The sequence below is a fragment of the Schistocerca gregaria genome, chromosome 1 (genome assembly GCF_023897955.1).
Source record: "Schistocerca gregaria isolate iqSchGreg1 chromosome 1, iqSchGreg1.2, whole genome shotgun sequence".
Classification (NCBI taxonomy): domain Eukaryota; kingdom Metazoa; phylum Arthropoda; class Insecta; order Orthoptera; family Acrididae; genus Schistocerca; species Schistocerca gregaria.
In genome coordinates, this window is record NC_064920.1 from 645,331,478 (window position 1) to 645,354,254 (window position 22,777).

At 45.6% G+C, this 22,777-nt stretch overlaps 1 protein-coding gene across 3 annotated transcripts; it reads right to left on the minus strand.

Moving 5' to 3' along the window:
* Positions 1-812: 812 nt before the first annotated feature.
* On the minus strand, positions 813-22,748 carry LOC126360985 (probable pterin-4-alpha-carbinolamine dehydratase). 3 transcript variants are annotated; one of them, XM_050007757.1, is made up of 4 exons: positions 22,226-22,626; positions 21,816-22,117; positions 20,105-20,227; positions 813-1,360 (listed from the first exon to the last, which is right to left on the minus strand). In XM_050007757.1, the coding sequence occupies exons 2-4, from the start codon at positions 21,921-21,923 to the stop codon at positions 1,178-1,180; spliced, it is 414 nt and encodes a 137-aa protein (XP_049863714.1). In that variant the 5' UTR covers positions 21,924-22,117; positions 22,226-22,626; the 3' UTR covers positions 813-1,177. The 3 variants fall into 3 exon arrangements, with proteins under 3 accessions (XP_049863714.1, XP_049863713.1, XP_049863715.1); XM_050007756.1 differs by having other exon boundaries at positions 21,816-22,748; XM_050007758.1 differs by lacking the exon at positions 22,226-22,626 and having other exon boundaries at positions 21,377-21,826.
* Positions 22,749-22,777: the final 29 nt, after the last annotated feature.

Consider the following 22,777-nt stretch of genomic DNA (forward strand, 5'->3'; position numbering starts at 1 on the left):
CAGTTTCAACTATTTGTTTTCACCGTATTATGATGACAAATCTTATAACGTTGTGACAGGATCCCTGGATAAATGAATAAATAAATAAATATATTTGCAATGGCTGATTCTATTTACCAATATTATATTTTGTATCTTGACAATGAGTCAAGCAGCTGCCTGTTTCAGTAAAAGAGACATCAAGCATCTTGCAACCTGTTGTGTCATAATTAGAACAGCCAGCAAAACAATACGTTACAACAAAAAAGGAGTCACCATAAAAATATTTTCAGGTTTTCAAGAACATTCTGATAATAGAAGTTTTAAAATTCAACGTATTTTATCTTAGGGTCCACGTAGACATCAAAGTAAAATGTAAAAAAAGTAGTTATACTTCTGTTACAGAAATTTACTATCAATAGTAATCATGTGAAAATAATGATTTTTTAATATTACTAATGTTAAACCTTTTCTACAATATAATTAAGTGTTTTACATCTACAAAATGTCGCTCAGGTTAATGTAGACAGATCTAGTATATCCAAGGTAGGGAATTGCATTCATATTTGTATAACTGTTTATCGAATTGTGTAACACAAATCACATGATGTGTGTCTCCTTGAACCTCACATACCAAAGACTGGTCAAGGGTTATCATAAAGATATGATATATCAGCTGAACCTTAAACGACACAGCAGAAAAGTAAACTGTTTGTTAATGTGATTCTCATTTTCAGTACCAACAAACTGGCACTTAGCAACCAACAAGAGGCTTTTTTTTTTGTTATTTTGCTTAGAAAAGGAACATTTATAACCACATATAAAGCACAAAGTAAATGTTTAACGAGGTTTTACTTCACTTTTTCTCTTTTTTTGTACTGAACAACACAACAAAACAACATAAAACTAAAAACTACACTCATTCTTTGGGAACACACTCAGAAGTGTAAGAGTTTGCTCACTTCATATGGCATGTCTCGTGTAATACACTTTATGAGTAATTTAAATTAAAGAGCTGGTAAATAATAAAGGCCTATCTTAACCACCTTTGTTGGTTAAAGAATTTTTTGATCTATTTGGAACTGTCCACATTAATAACAAAGAAAGACATAAGCACAAAAGAACATTTATTTATAATTGTTTATTAAAAAGCATGAAGATTTCACATTCTATAGATGCAGCTTCGGTAAGACATTGCCTACGACTTCACTGTAGCAGCTACTTTCTCCATGAAGTCTGCCATTTTTATATCACGATGGCTGACACCATTAACATCGTGAGATGCCAGTGTAACTTGTACTTTATTGTAGACATTAAACCATTCAGGATGATGATCCATCTTCTCCGCCAAGAGTGCAACACGAGTCATGAAACCAAATGCCTGTATGACAGATTATGAAAAATTATATAACAAAAAACAGGACAACCATATCAGGTGGAAAGGTGTATGGACTAAGAAGATGACACGGGAGATATGAAATAATGTTGTTACATCTATCTACAAAAAACCATATTTTACTCAGTATTATTTTTGGGATAAAATCAATGTTTTATATTTTCTCCACAACTATGTGACAGTAGGAAAAATGGTTAGGAGGAGGAGGAGGAGGAGGAGGAGGAGGAGGAGGAGGAGTATACACAGAAAAATTCAACTGATTTGTGAACATTCGAAAAGGGACAACATATCTTTTGTTTCGAGAATGAAACATTTCTTTTCCAGGCACTAGCAATGTACAAAATAATCTGGAAAAAGCTACAGGTAAATACATCTGAATTCAGCAAATCTATATGGGAATGATAATTGAGAAGTTATGATAAGAATGGAAATGCACATTAGATTTAACATCCCACTGACAAGGTGACTTTTCTTTAGGTGATACAGATACACAAAAAAATCAAAACATGGGTGGCCAGAATAGCATTCAGCTATTCCTATCAAATTCAAATATAGTGTCCCTATCACTTTGCTGAACACATTTAAAAAAAAATAGTTCAGTGATATATCTTACACTTTTTCATCACATAAAACTCTTGATTTTCTAATGATTAAGTAATTTTCCCCCCAATGAATGGCACAGTAAATGAAATTTCAAGAAATACTGAGTGCCTTAATATGACAGGATTATTACTTATGGCAAATAAAGTATGCAAGTCCAAAACAAGGCTCGCTGTAATACTGTCAAAGACAAAAGAACGAACTCACAAATTGTACATATCAACATGGGCATAGTCTCAAAATCCTTTGTTAAGATCATTTTAAAACCCTAAATTTCACAAAAATCATTCATATGTGAGCACTGATTTTGTACTCTAACTTAAGCTGGTTTAACTTTGTTCATTATAGCCCCACAGAATAACACTTGAGTGCAATATACATTCAGGCACAAACTATTAATTCCTCAAAAAATGCCATAATCATTTTCTGTAGCAAAAACCACTTCCATAGTGGAACAATCCCCACTCGAAGATGATAAACCAAACAAATCAGGTTCATTTCAAAATATTTGCTATCATAATGGGCTTGTTCAAAAATTTATTGAAATGTGTGGCCTGAGCTGCCTTATGGAACTTGGCAACTGACATACCAGCACAACTCACCCAGCGTGACCTAGAGGATAATTCTGAGTCTAATGTCATCCTCTCACAGTACACTGCTAAATTCAAGAAAAATTATTGAAAGTTGTGAAAAACACAGTAGTCTGAGATGGTGTACCTAAAGTAAATAAAGAAAGCTATAAGATTATGTGAAGTAAATAATCACACATTTTGCAGACTTTTTTTTAAAAAGGTGTTTGATTTATTACAGTAACTTGCTGGTGATAGAAATAAGTTTCAACTGGGTTTCAATTTGTGCAATCACAATGCAAAACACAAAAACTTGTCTGTGGTTCAGAATGAATGTACATTGCCCCCCCCCCCCCCCCCCTAGTGAAAAGGTATTAAATAGTGCCCACCTAACAAAAAGCAAAGAACTGGGAAACACTATCAATTGAAAGGAAAATTAAACACACACCACATTAGCTACACATTTGCAAATTATCTCTCTATTTGAGATTGATGACTGAAAATTCCTCTTTGCTGCACGGAAAGTAGTGATGGTCACTTTAAAGTTGCATGGCAAATACTAATGTATTTAAGTTCTAATTATTTTTTATGGTTGCGTGCAATTATTTTCTTTAAAAGACAATCAAATGTAAGAAGTGATTATTATTCTACTAATAGAAAATAAATGAATTTTATGGAACTTTTTATTTACTAGGCTAAATTTAGCTGGCATAAGTAAAAATACCACTAAGCAATATAGTGATAGTTGACTGTTAGTACAGTGTACAGATTAAATTTGTATTTTTAATTTGTTCCTGTTAATGTATAATTTGGCCAGTTACACATTCCTTCATATTTCTTCTTCTTCTTCTTCTTCTTCTTCTTCTTCTTGATGGGATTTATGGAATATGATGCAAGAACGTGTACTTTTTGCACACGTCTTTTTATTTTGTTTTTGTTTTGCTTTATGGTGTAAAAAACAACTGGGGGCATATGCACCCAAGTCAAAACTATGGAACACGTACAGAGAGAGGAGTTAAACAACTACATATCAGTCCCAATAGACAGAATAGGAGACAGCTAAAAACAGGTATGTGGAAAAAGGGCTAAAAAAAAAAAAAAAACACCAGACAGGAATTGAGGTCCAAAACTAAAAATTAAATGGCCTTCACCATATTGCTTTGGCAGATAAAAAGTAAACTGCGGTAGACAGCCCCGTGCGTCATTCGCTAAAATGGCTGATAAATCAGACGGCAGACCTAAGCTGGAACATAAATGGTTAAAAAAAAGGGCATTCCCGCAGGAAGTGGCAGACAGTTAAAATTTGGGCGCAATGTGTACAAAGTGGTGGGGTAGTGCCACTTAGCAAATGATGGCTAAAAAGGCAGTGCCCATTACGCAGCCAAGTTAAAATAATCTCCTCCCGGGAGGGAGGGCCGAGAGGAGGGAGGGCCGAGAGGAGGTCATCCAAGAAGATGGGAGGGGCTTAATAAGCCGAAGCTTATTCCTGTCAAGGGAGGACCATTGGAAATGCCAAATGGACACCATGTCCTGACAGACGGCAAGGTTGGTTGGTTGGTTGGTTTGTGGGATTAAAGGGACCAGACTACTATGGTCATCGGTCCCTTGTTCCAGAAAAACTAAAACCACCCGAAGAGAATAAAAAACAAACAACAGGAAAGAGAGCAGACAAAACAGGACATGAAATACTCTGTCAGAGACCAGACAAAACAAATTAAAACACACAGTGTGACGGTGGTTGGCCGACCGTAGAGAAAAAGAGGAAAAGCCAACCACCAAGAACACTTTAAAAACTCAGTTTAAAATCAGAGGCTAGAAGCCAGAATCAACACTTAAAAAAAAAAAAAAAAGACACACTCAGATTGAAGGATAAAACCCCCTGCCCGAATAAAACACAAAACCAAGTCCACCATGGCAGAGTCATCTGACGAAAGAGCAGAGAGCGTGTCAGGCATTGCAAAAGTCTGCCTGAGCACGGTTAAAAGGGCGCACTCCGACAGAATATGGACTACCGTCAAGGACGCCCCACAACGACAAATAGGGGGATCCTCACGACACAGTAAATAACTGTGCGCGAGTCGGGTGTGGCCAATGCGGAGCCGACAAAGGACGACTGAGTCCCTGCGGTTGGCTCACATGGATGACCGCCACACAGTCGTCGTGTCCTTGACGGCACGGAGTTTGTTAGGGGTGGTCAGACTGCGCCATTCAGCATCCCAAAACGAGAGAACTTTGCGGCGTAAGACTGCCCGCAAATCAGCCGCCAGGAGGCCAATCTCCAGAGATGGCGCACTGGTGGCCTCTTTCGCCAGGCGGTCAACAGTTTCATTGCCGGGTATACCAACATGGCCTGGGGTCCAAACAAAGACCACAGACCTGCCGCTACGGGCGAGAGTATGCTGGGACTCCTGGATAGCCATCACCAGACAAGAACGAGGGAAACACTGGTCGAGAGCTCGTAAACCACTCGGGGAATCGCCACAGATAACGAAGGACTCACCTGAGCAGGAGCGGATATACTCTAGGGCACGAAAGATGGCGACCAGCCCAGCAGTGTAAACACTGCAGCCAGCCGGCAATGAACGTTGTTCAGAATGGTCCCCTAGAGTTAGTGCATAACCGACGAGACCAGCAACCATCGAACCGTCGGTGTAGACAACGCCAGAGCGCTGATACGTGGCCAGGATGGAATAAAAGCGGCGTCGGAAGGCCTCCGGAGGGACTGAGTCCTTCGGGCCATGTGCCAAGTTGACCCGAAGGCAAGGGCGAGGCACACACCACGGGGGTGTACGCAGAGGGGCCCAGAACGGAGGTGGAACAGGGAAACACCCAAGCCAGGAAAGAAGCTGCTCGACACGTACGGCGATCGGACAACCCAACCAGGGCCGACGTTCTGGCAGATGAACGACTGACTGCGGGAAGAGGACACGATAATTTGGATGCCCGGGCAAGCTAAAAACATGGGCAGCATAAGCAGCCAGTAATTGTTGGCGTCGTAACCGCAGTGGAGGGACACCTGCCTCCACAAGTATGCTGTCCACAGGGCTGGTTCGGAAGGCACCATTGGCAAGGCGTATCCTGCTGTGGAGGATTGGGTCCAGCACCAGCAACGCAGATGGGGATGCTGAGGCATAAGCCAGACCCCCGTAGTCCAGACGGGACTGGATTAACGCCTGGTAAAGCCGTAGGAGAGTAGATCGGTCGGCACCCCACCTGGTGTGGCTCAGGCATCGCAGAGCATTTGGATGCCGCCAACATGCCTGTTTAAGCTGCCGAATGTGAGGCAGCCAAGTCAACCGGGCATCAAAAACCATCCCCAAAAACCTATGTGACTCCACCACTTTAAGAAGCTCGCCGTCGAGATAAAGCCGCGGCTCCGGGTGAACAGTGAGTCGACGGCAGAAATGCATAACACAGGTCTTGGCAGCCGAAAACTGAAAACCATGTGCTACAGCCCAAGACTGCTCCTTGCGGATTGCGCCCTGTAGCTGACGTTCAGCAGCTGCAATGCCAATAGAGCTGTAGTAAAGGCAGAAGTCGTCAGCATACAGGGAAGCGGAGACAGTATTTCCCACGGCTACAGCAAGCCCGTTAATAGCTATTAAAAACAGACACACACTGAGAACAGAACCCTGTGGCACACCGTTCTCCTGGACTTGGGAGGAACTATATGAGGCCGCGACGTGCACGTGGAAGGTACGGTACGACAGAAAATTGCGGATATAGATCGGCAGAGGGCCCCGAAGACCCCATCCATGAAGCGTAGAAAGGATGTGATGACGCCATGTCGTATCATACGCCTTCCGCATGTCGAAAAAGAGAGCAACCAGATGCTGACGGCGGGCAAAGGCAGTACGGATGGCCGACTCCAGGCTCACCAGATTGTCGGTGGCGGAGCGGCCTTTACGGAACCCACCCTGAGACGGAGCCAGAAGGCCTCGAGACTCCAGTACCCAATTCAAGCGCCGGCTCATCATCCGTTCAAGCAACTTGCAAAGAACGTTGGTGAGGCTAATGGGATGGTAGCTGTCCACCTCCAAAGGGTTCTTCCCTGGTTTCAGAATGGGGACAACTAGACTTTCCCGCCATTGCAACGGAAACTCACCCTCGACCCAAATGCGGTTGTAAAGATCGAGGAGGCGTCACTGGCAGTCCACTGAAAGGTGTTTCAGCATCTGAGAGTGGATGCTATCTGGCCCAGGAGCGGTATCAGGACAAGCGGCGAGGGCACTTGGAAATTCCCACTCACTGAATGGAACATTGTACAATTCAGGATGGTGAGTGCGAAAAGAAAGACTCCGACGTTCTATCCGCTCCTTAATAGAGCGGAAGCCTAAGGGATAGTTGGCAGAAGCGGAATTCATAGCAAAGTGCTCTGCCAAGCGGTTTGCAATGACGTCGGAGTCTGTACAAACTACTCCATTCAGTGAGAGCGCAGGGGCACTGACAGGGACCCGATAGCCATAGAGGCGGCGAATCTTGGCCCAGACCTGCGATGGAGTGACATGGAGGCCAATGGTGGACACATACCGCTCCCAGCACTCCTGCTTGCGTTGGCGGATAATGCAGCGGGCTCGTGCACGCAGCCGTTTGAAGGCGACAAGGTGGTCGATTGAGGGATGTTGCTTGTGACGCTGGAGCGCCCGCCGGCGAGCTTTAATCGCTTCAGCGATCTCAGGCGACCACCAAGGCACAGTCCGCCGCCGAAGGGACCCAGAAGAATGGGAAATAGCAGATTCGGCGGCAGTAACGATGCCGGTGGTGACCGATTGAACCACTGCATCAATGGCATCGGGGGAGAGAGGCTCAATAGCGGCAGTTGAGGAGAACAAGTCCCAGTCAGCCTTATTCAGAGCCCAGCTGCTAGGGTGCCCAGAAGACTGACACTGTGGCAGTGACAGAAAGATCGGAAAGTGGTCACTGCCACAAAGGTCGTCATGCACTCTCCACTGTACAGACGGTAAGAGGATAGGGCTACAGATTGAAAGGTCAATGGCGGAGTATGTGCCATGTGCCCCACTGAAGTGTGTGAAGGCACCATCATTTAAGATCGAGAGATCGAGCTGCGCCAATAAATGCTCAACGATGGCACCTCGACCTGTTGCCACCGACCCACCCCACAGATGGTTATGGGCGTTAAAGTCACCCAGTAACAGGAAAGGTGGAAGCAATTGAGCTATCAGAGCAGCCAGGACATGCTGCGCGACATCACCATCCGGTGGAAGGTAAAGACTGCAGACGGTAACAGCCTGTAGCGTCCACACCCGAACAGCGACAGCCTCTAAAGGTGTATGGAGAGGTACAGACTCGCTGTGAAGAGAGTTCAGGACATACACTCCTGGAAATGGAAAAAAGAACACATTGACAACGGTGTGTCAGACCCACCATACTTGCTCCGGACACTGCCAGAGGGTTGTACAAGCAATGATCACACGCACGGCACAGCGGACACACCAGGAACCGCGGTGTTGGCCGTCGAATGGCGCTAGCTGCGCAGCATTTGTGCACCGCCGCCGTCGGTGTCAGCCAGTTTGCCATGGCATACGGAGCTCCATCGCAGTCTTTAACACTGGTAGCATGCCGCGACAGCGTGGACGTGAACTGTATGTGCAGTTGACGGACTTTGAGCGAGGGCATATAGTGGGCATGCGGGAGACCGGGTGGACGTACCGCCGAATTGCTCAACACGTGGGGCGTGAGGTCTCCACAGTACATCGATGTTGTCGCCAGTGGTCGGCGGAAGGTGCACGGGCCCGTCGACCCGGGACCGGACCACAGCGACGCACGGATGCACACCAAGACCATAGGATCCTACGCAGTGCCGTAGGGGACCGCACCGCCATTTCCCAGCAAATTAGGGACACTGTTGCTACTGGGGTATCGGCGAGGACCATTCGCAACCGTCTCCATGAAGCTGGGCTACGGTCCCGCACACCGTTAGGCCGTCTTCCACTCACGCCCCAACATCGTGCAGCCCACCTCCAGTGGTGTCGCGACAGGCGTGAATGGAGGGACGAATGAAGACGTGTCGTCTTCAGCGATAAGAGTCGCTTCTGCCTTGGTGCCAATGATGGTCGTATGCGTGTTTGGCGCCGTGCAGGTGAACGCCACAATCAGGACTGCATACGACCGAGGCACACAGGGCCAACAGCCGGCATCATGGTGTGGGGAGCGATCTCCTACACTGGTCGTACACCTCTGGTGATTGTCGAGGGGACACTGAATAGTGCACGGTACATCCAAACCGTCATCGAACCCATCGTTCTACCATTCCTAGATCGGCAAGGGAACTTGCTGTTCCAATAGGACAATGCACGTCCGCATGTATCCCGTGCCACCCAACGTGCTCTAGAAGGTGTAAGTCAATTACCCTGGCCAGCAAGATCTCCGGATCTGTCCCCCATTGAGCATGTTTGGGACTGGATGAAGCGTCGTCTCACGCAGTCTGCACGTCCAGCACGAACGCTGGTCCAACTGAGGCGCCAGGTGGAAATGGCATGGCAAGCCGTTCCACAGGACTACATCTAGCATCTCTACGATCGTCTCCATGGGAGAATAGCAGCCTGCATTGCTGCGAAAGGTGGATATACACTGTACTAGTGCCGACATTGTGCATGCTCTGTTGCCTGTGTCTATGTGCCTGTGGTTCTGTCAGTGTGATCATGTGATGTATCTGACCCCAGGAATGTGTCAATAAAGTTTCCCCTTCCTGGGACAATGAATTCACGGTGTTCTTATTTCAATTTCCAGGAGTGTAGATGCAGACGCCACCAGACACCCTTTCATAAGCTGTCCGGTTTTTATAATAACCCCGATAGCCACAGAGGGCGGGGGTTCGCATTGCCGGAAACCAATTTTCCTGCAGAGCAAAGGGTGAAGGCTGATAAGTCAGCGGAGCTCAGCTAGATGGTGGAAGAAACCACTGCAGTTCCACTGGAGGATGGTGTTGTCCATGGCTGAGAAAGGCTTGATGGGACTGGGAAGGGAGGTTACGACGCTGGGTCACCTGCTGCCTCCGATTTAGCACCTGTGATAGTGCTTTCCATGGCGTCTGATGGACCGGCGAGATGGAGGTCCTCAGTGGACGCCAGAATCTCCACCGCATCCTCAGACGCAGAGCTGGAAGGTTGCGGTGGGATGGCTGCCACCGCGAGTTCCTTGGGCTGAGAGCTCTTCTTGGGTTTCTCACTCCGTTCCTTGGGTCGCACCGGCTGGGAGGGCTTCCGGGACGGAGGAGGATCGTGAAGCCCTACGACCAGCTGATTGCGGGCACTTAAGCCATTGTCGGTCGTCAGGCTTCTCGCTGGCGGAAACCTGGGAAGGGAGGGACCCAAGGGACCACTTGCGAGTGTGAGAAGCCGAAGAAGTTGGACACTTCTCCGGCTTAGAAGTGGGGACGGACGTCCCCGATGGGTGGGATGGTGTTGCTCCTGAGGTAGGTGGTGCAGGAGCAACCCGGTGGGTAGAGCCCCCCACTGGCGAGGGGGCAGGAGGAGTTTTACTACTCGTCGATCCGGCCACAATTGGAGAAACAGACGGGGCTAGCACAGGTGTTGTAGCAGCAGCGTAGAAAGATGTCATTATCACAGGATGGAGTCGGTCATATTTCCTCTTGGCCTCAGTATAGATTAGTCGGTCCAGGGTCTTGTATTCCATGATTTTACGCTCTTTCTGGAAAATTCGGCAGTCTGGCGAGCAAGGTGAATGGTGCTCCCCGCAGTTGACACAGATGGGAGGCGGGGCACATGGAGTATTGGGATGTGATGGGCCTCCGCAATCTCGACATGTGAGGCTGGAAGTGCAGCGAGAAGACATATGGCCGAACTTCCAGCACTTAAAGCACCGCATCGGGGGAGGGATATAGGGCTTAACGTCACATCGGTAGACCATCACCTTCACTTTTTCCAGTAATGTATCCCCTTCGAAGGCCAAGATGAAGGCACTGGTAGCAATCTGATTTTCCTTCGGACCCCGATGAACGTGCCGGACGAAATGTACACCTCGGCGCTCTAAATTGGCACGCAGCTCTTCATCAGACTGCAAAAGAAGATCCCTATGGTAAATAACTCCCTGGACCATATTTAAACTCTTATGGGGTGTGATCGTAACGGCAACATCCCCCAACTTGTCACAAGCGAGTAACCGTTGTGTCTGGGCAGAGGATGCCGTTTGTATCAGGACTGACCCAGAGTATTGCATTTTTGACAAGCCCTCCACCTCCCCAATCGTGTCCTCTAAATGCTCGATGAAGAACTGAGGCTTTGTGGAGAGGAAAGACTCCCCATCAGCCCTCATACAAACTAAGAAGCGGGGCGAATAACTGCTACTGCCATCCTGAGACTTACGTTCCTCCCACGGTGTGGCCACGGAGGGGAACGTTTTCGGATCGTACTTCTGAGCGTTAAACTGAGCCCGAGAACGTTTAGAGACTGCTGGCGGTTGGCCACCAGCGAGAGATGATGTACCACGCTTCATTGGGGGTCATCCGCCCTGATGCCACCTACTCCGACCAAGGGCCCTCCCCACGGGCGCCACCCAGCCACGGCAAGAGCCACCTGGCAGGATGGCCGTTGCCGGGAGTCCCGATACCCCAGGAGGATAGGCATCTACTCCTTGGCATACGTGGGGAGTTAACGGCGAAGGCATCAGTAGAGCAATCCCTGTGTTGTCAGGGGGCTACAACCAACAGGGTACATGGCGGCCCCACCACAACGGACTGGCTACCGTGCTGGATGTTAGATAACATGTGGTCCATGGTCGCCGTCAGTGCAGAAAGAGGCACTGCACAGTGCAAGGTGTTATCTGCACGCAGAAAAAGAGTCATGCCCAAGAGATGGAGAGCGGGCAGGACTGCAGTTCAACGGTGTATAAGCTGGCGAAAGGTCTGATCGCAAGACGGACACAATGCACCAAGTAAGGCGCCCTTTCCCAATCGGCTCGCTCTTCGGAAAATTTTGAGAGATGGAGGTCAAACCCAACAGGGAACCATCATATAAGGCCGAAAAGTTTGAGACTCCTTTTAGTCGCCTCTTACGACAGGCAGGAATACCGCGGGCCTATTCTAACCCCCGAACCCGCAGGGGGAACAGACGGCAACACAGAGATCATCGGAGGGAATATAAGTACTTGTGCACTGAGGTATGAGGACTGCACCCTTGGCAGCAGCATCAGTAGCCTAATTTCCTGGCAGATTGACATGACCAGGGACCCAACAAGAGTGAGCAAGTGTCAGTTTTCCTTGACTCGCTGCACTAAGGGATGAGCAGTTACAGTATACATAGGCTTTGGAGGGCACCGAGAGAGTCTGAGCACAGGACACAATTGGAGAGGCTGTGGCCTGATACAAGGCGAAGAGCTCAGCTGTAAATAATGAGGAGTGTGATGGAGGCCGATATCAAGAAACACAGGTGTTAATGAAAAAGGCACACCCGATCCCACAGTCAGTCCGAGAGCCATCAGTGTATACAAATTTACTATCGCGAAGTTCCATGCGAAGGTCGTGAAACTGGAGGAGATAGACCGAGGCTGGAGTAGTGTCCTTAGGAAGCAAATGAAGGTCAAGGTTAACGTGGGCCACTTCATGAAGCCAAGTTGGTGAAGGGTTCACATCCACTGGGAAAGTTGCAGTTAGTGTGAAGTTAAGCCACCATAGCAAGTGGCGAAAGCAGACTCCAGGAGGTAACAGAAGAGGTACGAGCCCCATACTGATCATCAAAGAAGGAGGCATAGGAGGGGTGGCCACACATGGCAGACAAACATCATGCATACCTGCTGAGGAGAAAATCACGGCAGTAGGAAAGTGGTAGTTCAGCAGCTTCAGCATACAGACTCTAAACCAGGCTGGTCTAAAAGGCACCCGTGGCCAAATGGTTGGTATGACAGTGGATAGTTTTGAGACTGCGTACGAGTGATGGGCATGCAGATGCATAAACAAAGCACCTATAGTCTAATTTCGAACGGATAAGGGGCCAGTACAAATGGAGGAGTGTGGTTTGATCGGCAACCCAGGAAGTACCATTGAGGACACACACAAGATTGAGGGGCCACGTACAGTGAGCTGCCAGGTAAGACACATAGGAGGTCCAAGAGTATTTCCTATCAAGCATGAGCCCCAGAAATTTCATAGTTTCAATGAATGGAAGGGCAACAGGCCCAAGATATAGAGATGGTGGGAGGAACCATTTGCGCCACTAGAAATTCATACAGATGGTTTTGTCAGTGGAAAAGCGAAAGCCATTGTCGATGCTCCGGAGTAAAGATGATCAAAACAGCACTGAAGACTCCTCTCAGTGAGACAGATCCATGGAGAACTGCAATGGCTGGCAAAATCATCAACAAAAAGAGAGCCGGAGATGCTCGGCAGGAGACAGGCCATTATAAGGTTTATGGCAATAGCAAAGAGGACGAACTCAGGACGGAACCCAGAGGCACACCATTTTCTTGGGTAAAGATGTCCGACAAGGTAGAACCCACAAACACCCCTTGATAACTCGGTTTTGTAAAAATGCCTGAAGATAACAGGGTAGGCACCCACAAAAGCCCCGAGTGCAGAGAGTACTGAGAATACCAGTTCTCCAGCAGGTGTCGTAGGAGCTCTCCAAACAGAAAAACACGGTCACAGTCTGGAATTTCTGCAGAAAACGTTCATGACATGGGTGGACAAATTAACGAGATGGCCAACTGCAGAACACCGTGCTTGAAATCCACACTGTGCATTACTTGGTAAATGGCAAGACTCGAGCCACCACACTGGCCGGGCATGAATCATATGTTCCATCACCTTGCAAATGCAGCTGGTAAAAGAGTTGGGGCGGTACCTACAATGAAGGTTTTTGTCCTTACCATGCTTAGGTATGGGTATGGTGGCGGCTTCACGACAACATCCAGGAAATGTGCCCTCTGCCCAGATGTGGTTGTACGTGTTAAGCAGAAAGTGCTTGCCCACAAGAGAAAGGTGCTTCAACATCTGAATGTGGATGTTGTCTAGCCCTGAGTAGGAAGATAGGGAAGAACTGAGAGCATGATCTAGATCCCTCATAGTAAAGGTGGCATTGTAGCATTCACGATTTGGAGAAGAGAAGGGTATCATCTGAGCCACCTTCGCTCGTTTCCGATGGAGGAAGGCAGGGTTATAAGGGGAACAGCTCAGAACTTCGGCAAAATGGCAGACCAAGGTGTTGGAGATAGCAATAGGGTCCACGAAGATACATCAGCGACTGTCTGGCCGGAAATTGGGGAATGGATCTTGGTTCCAGAGAGCGGTCGGAGGCTGGCCTACATGACAGAGGAAGGTGTGGAACTGTTAAAAGGACTAGAGAATGAAATCCAGCTAACTCTTTTGCTATCCTGAAGAATGCAACAACACTTTGCATCCATCTGTTTATAATGAATGCAGTTTGCCAACGTAGGGTGGTGGTTAAAAATGTGGAGAGCACATCTACATGTGCGAATTGCGTCATGGCATGCCTCAGTCCACCAAGGGACTGGGACACGATGTGGTAGAGAGAAAGTGCGGGGGATGGAACGTTCTGCAGCAGTAAGGATAATGTTTGTGAGATATTCCACCTGGTCATCCCAACAGGCGAAATATTATACTTCAAAGGTAGCCAGGGAGGAGTAAAGCTGCTAGTTAGCTTTAGGAATCTGCCATTTAGAGATGCACGTGGATGGGGTAGGAGTCAGCAGATGGATAGCACACGGGAAATGGTCGCATGAGTAGGTGTCAGGAAGTATGAGCCACTCAAGACGATGTGCAAGCTGGGCAATGCAGAAGGATAGGTCCAAATGGGAATAGGTGTGCAAGAAGTCGGAAAGGAAAGTGGGTGCTCCAGTGTTAAGGCAGAAGATGTTAAGTTGGTTAAGGTGGTCAGCCAAAAGGGCACCTCTCTGATAGGTCCTGGAATAACCCCAAAGAGGAGTAGCAAAAATGAGGGAGGTAGCTGGCAATAAGTTGAAGGAAGTCTGCCCTGGTGACAGCAAATGATGGAGGTTACATATATGGTACAGAGAGAAAAAAATCAGGTGGGGAAGGAAAAGGTGAACTGCAACAGCTTGAAGATTGGTAGTCAGGGAGATGGGTTAACTATGAATGTCATCCTGTATGAGCAGCATGAGACGGACTGCCAACTTCAGGGGGAAGGTCAAAATGTATTGGTAAGAAATGATGATGATTTTGTTGTTGTCTTCAGGTCAGAGACTGGTTTGATGCAGCTCTCCATGCTACTCTATCCTGTGCAAGCTGCTTCATCTCCCAATACCTACTGCAACCTACATCCTTCTGAATCTGTTTAGCGTATTCATCTCTTGGGCTCCCTCTACAATTTTTACTATCCATGCTGCCCTCCAATACTAAATTGGTGATTCCTTGATGCCTCAGGATGTGTCCTACCATCCGATCCCTTCTTCTGGTCAAGTCGTGCCACAAATTTCTCTTCTCCCCAATTCTATTCAAAACCTCCTCATTAGTTATGTGATCTACCCATCTAGTCTTCAGCATTCTTCTGTAGCACCACATTTCAAAAGCTTGTATTCTATTCTTGTCGAACCTATTTATCGTCCACTTTTCACTTCCATACATGGCTACACTCCATACAAATGTGAAAGCTCAAATTGGTCATGAGGGTGTAATTTTGTTTCCTGAAGGCAGAGTACAAAGAGATGCTGTGAAGCTGAAAGCAGCCATAAATTCTCTTTCTGGGACTGTAGGCCAGGAATGTTGCATTGAAGGAGAGTCACGATGAGGAAGAGATGTAGGGGTGTCACCTCAGTGGCTGCCGAGTGACACTTGGGGAAGAGGCGCTACTACAGAGCACAGAAGCAAGAGGATCCTGCTCCATGGGATCCACAAAAGCATCAGCATGCTTGTGCAGTCAGTCTGTGGAGTCCAATGCTGAAAAACTGTTGTTGGTGCACTCCGGCAACACGGAGGCTGGCCAAGCTAAGGTATCACATGCCGACACCTTTGAAGAGGATCTTCGAGGTGGCAAAGGAGAAGACCATTTGCCTTTGGTGGACTTCTTCGAGCCTTTCTGGTCAGATGAAGACTCGGGTGTTGTTTGGCTGGAGGGACAGAGTAAGTCTTCATGGGAGTACTCTTCCTGTCCTTTCTGGCCTACAGGTTGTGTAGCTGGTGGTTTCGGCCCTTGAGGCGAGAGTTTGATGGCTTGTTGCACAGCTGGACAGTGGGGATGGCGATGCTCCCTTGACACTAAGCGACTTCACAACCTCAGAGCTGAATTGGAGGTTGCATGTCTGCATGGCCATGTCCTTCATGGAGCAAGGTGTAACAAGAACAGAACTATAGGTACCAGACGGGAGAACGCAATGTCTGCGATTAGCCAGTAACTTGTGAGCGACTGGATAAGTCACTTTTCCCTTTATCCAGATCTCTTGAACAGCCCGCTCATCAAGAAACACTTTACACTCCTGAGAGGCAGTGGCATGGCCACCATTGCAGTTAATACAGCAGGGAGGAGGGGCAGACAATTGCCCTCGTGCGCATCCCTACCACAGGCGACATATTTGGCTGGGTTTCGACAAGATGTTCTAGTGTGGTTGAAACAATGACACTGGTAGCAGTGCATCAGGCTCGTACTGTATGGCTGCAGGGTGATAATTTCATAGACTGCTTTGAGCTCAGACAGAAGCAACTCTGGTGAGAAAGAGAGCGGGTGGGCACTAAGGAGGAATCTACCTTTTTCATTACACGGTGGACAGCAATGACACCCTGAGCAGAGATGTAAGATCACGTTTCAGCCTCGGTTACACACTCTAGCAGCCTGGTTAAATTACACCATGGGAAGAATTCAAAGTTCTATAGGCCTCAACACAAACAGGATAACAATGGGGCAGCAAGAAGTTGTTGTGCTTGAGAATCAGAAGTGGTCTCCAAAATCAAAGGGCCATTCCGTAAACAAGCGTAGGATTTCACAGGGCCAGCAATTGCACCCACACCCTCCTGAATAATAAAAAGATTTACCGCAGTGAAGGACTGACTGTCTTCAGCACGTGAAACCACAAGGAATCGTGGTGCAGTGAGAAGGGTCTTTGAATCATTAGCCTCATTGAGTTTACATTTTGTAGACATTGAATGGGAAGATGATTGACTCATCACGAGGAAATCCCCCATGATTGCCAGCATATCCGATGGCGTACTCCTCCCAGCTGGGGCTCCCCTCCACAAGGGGGCACACCCGCCTTACGTGATTGTTCAGACCTCAGGTCACACCTCCAGAACACCTAATGGAGGGACCAATTGGCAATTTGAGAAGGTTACAGCTCAGGCAATCACACCTCGCTGGGTCTGGCCTGTACCAGGGGATACGTGCGAACCCCACCTGTTGACCCAGAGCTGGGAATTATGCATTACCCAGTCACCTGTTACACGTCCGAGGATCCTCAAATGCTGAAGCTGAGGAATGAGATGTGAAGGGAAACAAAGAAAGGAAAAGTGAGCAAAAAACAAAGGCGAGTCTGTTCACATGTCAGCGACAGAATGCAGAACATTCCCAATAATACCCCAGACATGTTTCTCAGGAGAGGGGAAAAAGAATAGGAAGAGGATAGACATGCAGCACGGAAGGGAAAAAATTCTGCAAAGGCTGGGCCCCGTGGTACCCAAGCACCCACCCGCCAAAGAGTGGCGGCCCCCTGGAAGGACATCTTTTTATGGATCCTGGAATTCTTACACCCATTTCCCGGTAACTTTACTCATTCTAACTGATTCACAGTCACAACACTTGACACAAAAATAGCTTTGCCTCCTTGTCTTAGATCCAGAGCGAAGCTATGTACTTCAGTAAGAAAGTATTCAACAAACTGTCTGACATAAGAAAGAAGCCGGGAACCCCCAAGCAATTCAAACACGTCACTGACCCCACAATTTCCACATATTATCTGAATATCTACATTCAGAGATTTAGCAGATCTTTTAGCTGAGTGGCAGACAGTAGTGTTCAGTGTAAAACTGCATATGTAATTATGTACTATAAGAAAGGAATAAGGATGTAGGTAAATAGGTCTTTCAAAAAATACCATTGTAATCAATGCCCACAATTTTGATACCAACACAAAGTTGATATGCAATGTAAGTGAAGTCAATTTTGTGCTGGTATTAAAATCATGGTCCGTTATATGTTGTTCCATAAAAATTTATGATTGATAGTTTTCAGTTTATCCAATGGAAAGTTGAACTGCATATCCATCTAATGAACAACTTTTTTTTTTCTTCTTGTGAAAATGTTCACTATGAAAAAGTGGTAGAGAATAGATAATAAATTTCTGATGGCAAACGTGTAATTCTTCAGATTCCCAATAGCTGTCTCAAGTCACTTTTTATAGTTTCTTTGTTTACTAAAGTCCCATTCAATGACTCTGGAGGAAATCAGTTCCATTGTCTCACAGAACATCGCAGAGGTCTTTCAGGCATGCTTATCACAATTTATTTTATATGTAATGCCAATTTATATGAACAGCTGGAAGGTGCCACTATGGGTAGTCCACTTAGTCCAGTGGTTACCAATTTCTACACAGAGCATTTTGAAACACTGGACTTGGCACCTGGTTAATCTAAGGAGTAGTGCAGGTACACCACCACCTTTGCCATGTAGAATCATGAGGAGAAACAGCTTAGTGCCAACATAAAATTAGCTGTGGTGATAGAAGAAGACCAACAGCTATTCTTTCTATCCTTTGCTGGTTGCGAGAAATGGTGAGAATGTGAGCCACAGCATATACTGAAACCAGACACACTTTATACCTGCACCAATTTCAGCACTTCTGACATGAGATGAAACTAACTTCCTGGCAAATTAAAACTGTGTGCCAGACCGAGACTAACTTTGCCCGCGGAAGGCAAAGGTCCTCAGTTCAAGTCTTGGTCCGGCACACAGTTTTAATTTGCCAGGAAGTTTCATATCAGCGCACACTCTGCTGCAGAGTGAAAATCTCATTATGGAAACATCCTCCGGGCTGTGGCTAAGCCATGTCTCCACAGTATCCTTTCTTCCAGGAGTGTTGGTTCTGCAAGGTATGCAGAAGAGCTTATGTGAAGTTTGGAAGGTTGGAGATGAGGTACTGGTAGAACTGAAGCTGTGAGGACTGGTCGTGAGTCATGTTTTGATAGCTCAGATGGCAGAGCACTTGCTCGCGGTAGGCAAAGGTCCCGAGTTCGAGTCTCGGTCCGGCACACAGTTTTAATTTGGCAGGAAGTTTCATATCAGGGCACACTCCAATGCAGAGTGAAAATCTCATTCATGAGATGAAACACCTACAATGTGTACCCCCACCAATTACGTAAGAAGTATTGTGAAAAACCTAACACCAATGTTGCCTGAAGAAAAAATGGTGGGTACAGCCTTTCTGCCACACATGCCCAGGATGATGGACAGCACTGGCTATATATGGAGGAATGACACTTAAAAACAACCAAAAAAGAGCCAAGAGTATCGCAGATTAAGATCAGCAAAAGACAAAAGGGATTCACTCACAATTGCAATATCAAGAATATATCATGGCCGTGTACATATGGTAAAGTCTATGTTGGTATGATTGGACGAACTGTCAATACTGGGGTCAACAAACATAAGAGGCATTCCAGAGTGGGACAGGTGGAGTAATCAGCTGAGGTAGAGCATGCACTGTGAGAGACTGACCACATTACAAAATTCATTGACACACAAGTTCTCACTGTGGAGTAAGAGCTACCATGCTTGACAGTTCGGGGAAGCCACAGAAATCCACAACCCTAACAATAGTCTCAATTAGAAATAGAAAACCTCATGGTAAATAGATAATTGATTTCCATGCTGCAGCAAGGGAGAACCACAGCAGTTATGACCAGGGAAAAGCCCCAGACTTTGGCACAACAGGTACACACATTATCTGATCACTGGCTTGACTCCAGTTTACCATAGCAATGGAAGGTGAACTGACAATCCCAACCATACTCGCTGGTGAAATGTCAGGAAAATTGCCACTGAAGACCCTGGGACAGAAGTCGAGACGCAATACTTGAACATGGCTCCATGAAAGCCTCACCAATTTTGTATTTCAGTCAAAGGTCTTAATAGCCCAATGAACCTCGATGTCTACAATTGTAATGTCAACAAGAAATACTCAAGTTCATGGATTAGATATCATACCTCACAAAAAATTATCTGATAGTATTATTTTTTACAATAAAAGGAATTAAGAACTATTCCAACATTAGAGATTTGACATATGTTAAAACACTAAATAAATGTCTAAATCTGATTTGAAGGAATATTCGATACAGCTTTAATCTGTGACCTAACAAACACGCAATAGATGTTGTGACAACAACATGATTAACAGTGGCAATTTTTTCCAACAGTCTAATCTACACAGAAGCCTGTCACTAAAATAATAGTTTTTGCTTTCAAATTCACTGGTTTTGCCAACTAACAACAAAACTGTGAAGATATTCAGCAAAAGCTGACATCATACCAGCCATTAATATTATATTACTGGTAAAAGCCAAAGACTAGTATTGAATATTCCTGTTGATCTTCAGTTTAGTACAATTAAACCGCACACATACCTCATTGAAGTTGTTAAATATAAAATCCTTAGCAATGGCATCTCGATTCTCTGTAACTTTCCAGCCTTTCCCCAACAGTGGTTGGAGAACTTGTGTTCGCTCCTCCTCAGTCAGCTTGCCAGACTGGGAAAAAACATAATAATAATATTACAAAAACTAAGATCACTGCAAAATATAAAAACTTTTGCTTATGTACTAAATGACAACTCAGAGAGAGGGAGAGAGAGAGACAGAGAGAGAGAGAGAGAGAGAGAGAGAGAGAGAGAGAGAGAGAGAGAGAGAGACTCCACATTAATGCCACTTAAAAGCATGACAAATTTTACTTGGTTCCAGTAACAGCTAGCTGGCAGAAGTTTGACTGGAGATCATAGATACATAGGTCAGTACCTACAACCAGCCATTGTGGGATACCTGATTACTACAGAATTTTTTTCTGGTGTCATTACAAAAAGTATAGTGAACCTAAATTAAAATGGCAAAAAAGAAGTAAATTTTAAATCTCACATATAGGCAGTTTGAGACATTACACTGTGTTGCCAAGAAAAGTAATTTCAAGAATATACTTAAGTTAATACTGCTGCGCACATTACATCATAGGCTAAACCACAGCACACATCAAAGTGAAATCTTTTCTACGAGACTCTCTCTCTCTCTCTCTCTCTCTCTCCCCCCCCCCCCCCCCCCTTTAGCACTAGTACGACTTATAAAAAGGCTTTTGAAGAAGCTAGTGAATAGGCACCTGAACACATTAAATTCTAATAGCAACAGTTATGCAGGATCAGAACCCAAGCTCTGGAGGTTCTTCTACGTGCCTGGATTAATTGCACTCAATCAGTGGATGAATGAATGCAACTGCACCCTGTAATTAGTAAATAGGGCAATTTATATTGTTGATAGCAGTATGTGCATTGAACTCTATGTGCAGACACGACTTATTTTTTCCTAACTGTTGCTGTAGATGTCAGTGCGATTTTCTATGCAAAACTAGAATTAATTCTGCAAGTTTCAACTGTTCGATAGTAATCACAATGGTGAATTAATTACTTAATGCCATTTACAATTCAACTACTCAACGATTTCAACAAGCATGTTTCATTTCACCAAGTCAAATATAACATCACACACGCCAGCTCCACACTGCTGGAGGAACAATATTTCGATAGTAATACACACTATTTTGTATCAGCAGCGACTTAGGCATATCACAACTCATTAGGTACGCAATAACATAAAATAAGGATAATCACTCAGTGAGCGACATTCAGATCATACCATTCTGTCAGAAATGTGAGGAACACACTACAATACGATGAACGATGTGCGCCGCTTCCGTCAACGCGTAACTGTTTTTACTGCGTTGCGAAACCAAGTTATCTGGAGCAAAACTACTGTTGAACTATAGCAACTTTCTCCAGTTTCAAGGATGTCTGCAATCAGTTTCAAATGCAGAATACGAGTAGCTCGAAAAATCTTATGTTGACCCTAATGGTTTTATATACTGGCAACTAATATTGTCACCACTACCAGCGAATGTAACATATGTATATGTATATATATTATGTCAAATTTCACATCAACAGCGTCTAAATGACAATTGCTCTTTTCTCCAACCTCATTTTTGAATTGATTATTTCTTTCTGTGACATAACCACATTATAATGTTTTAATACTCTTTTTGTTTTGTCGTGTAGTACTGCTTTATCACACTTACCATTTTCTTATGTCTTGTACTTGCCGCTACGCTCGATTGCTTGAAGCACTGTAGTGGTACAGCTGACCTAGAGATCCGACAGGTGGCAGTACACACACCAAAAATCATTACGTACTATAATTGAGAAACGTCGAAACGAAAGTACTGTAATTGTATTTATAATTCTTCAGCGTTACCAAATGTTTCCATTTTCAGCTAACAACTACCCTCTAGTTTTCTAAAATTAAGGGAATTACTACTGAACAAATATTTAAGCTTCACCGCTGTAGAGAAGGTCGATCTGCAGCTTGGTTCAGTACGTCCTAAATTAGAAAAAAAGTATATCATTGAAGTTCAAGGTGATCCATATACGATTATTAATGTTTTGGTTAAGCGGCTCCTGCACAAGAATCAAACTTTCATATGATTACCGATACTTATTCTCTGATAGGGGAGCTCAATTCACAATTGGCCTGTAATATATAGTTCCTTGAGTAGGAGTGACAAATGAGGTACTTTCTACTTTCTGTTCTTATTTACAAAACGTATGCTATACGAGTACCTACTAGATTGTAATTATAACAGCTAAACTCATAATTATTGATTTGAAATTACTCTAACTGAAGTGTGTGCACAAATCTAACTTAAAAGAACAGGCCATTGAAGGACGCTTAAATTAATGAATATTTTGTATTGGAGTGGAAAGCTCAGAACATCAAAATATAAATAGCTCAAGGCCAAGAATAGAGGTGGGCAGAAAATCGCGTATCTAAGGCCCGCACACATGCTACTGCATGCTTGACAATCATGCTTGCTTGACTGTGTGCAGGGTAAATTACCGCAAGCATCCGGCTTGTACAAGAAGCTTGACAGTTTACCGAATTTTGATACTTGCAGCGCTCCAAGTGGCCTGGCAGCGAATCAAAATCGTTACCGGAAGATCACAGATGTCCATGTATGAATCTCATCTCCGGGGTAGCAAG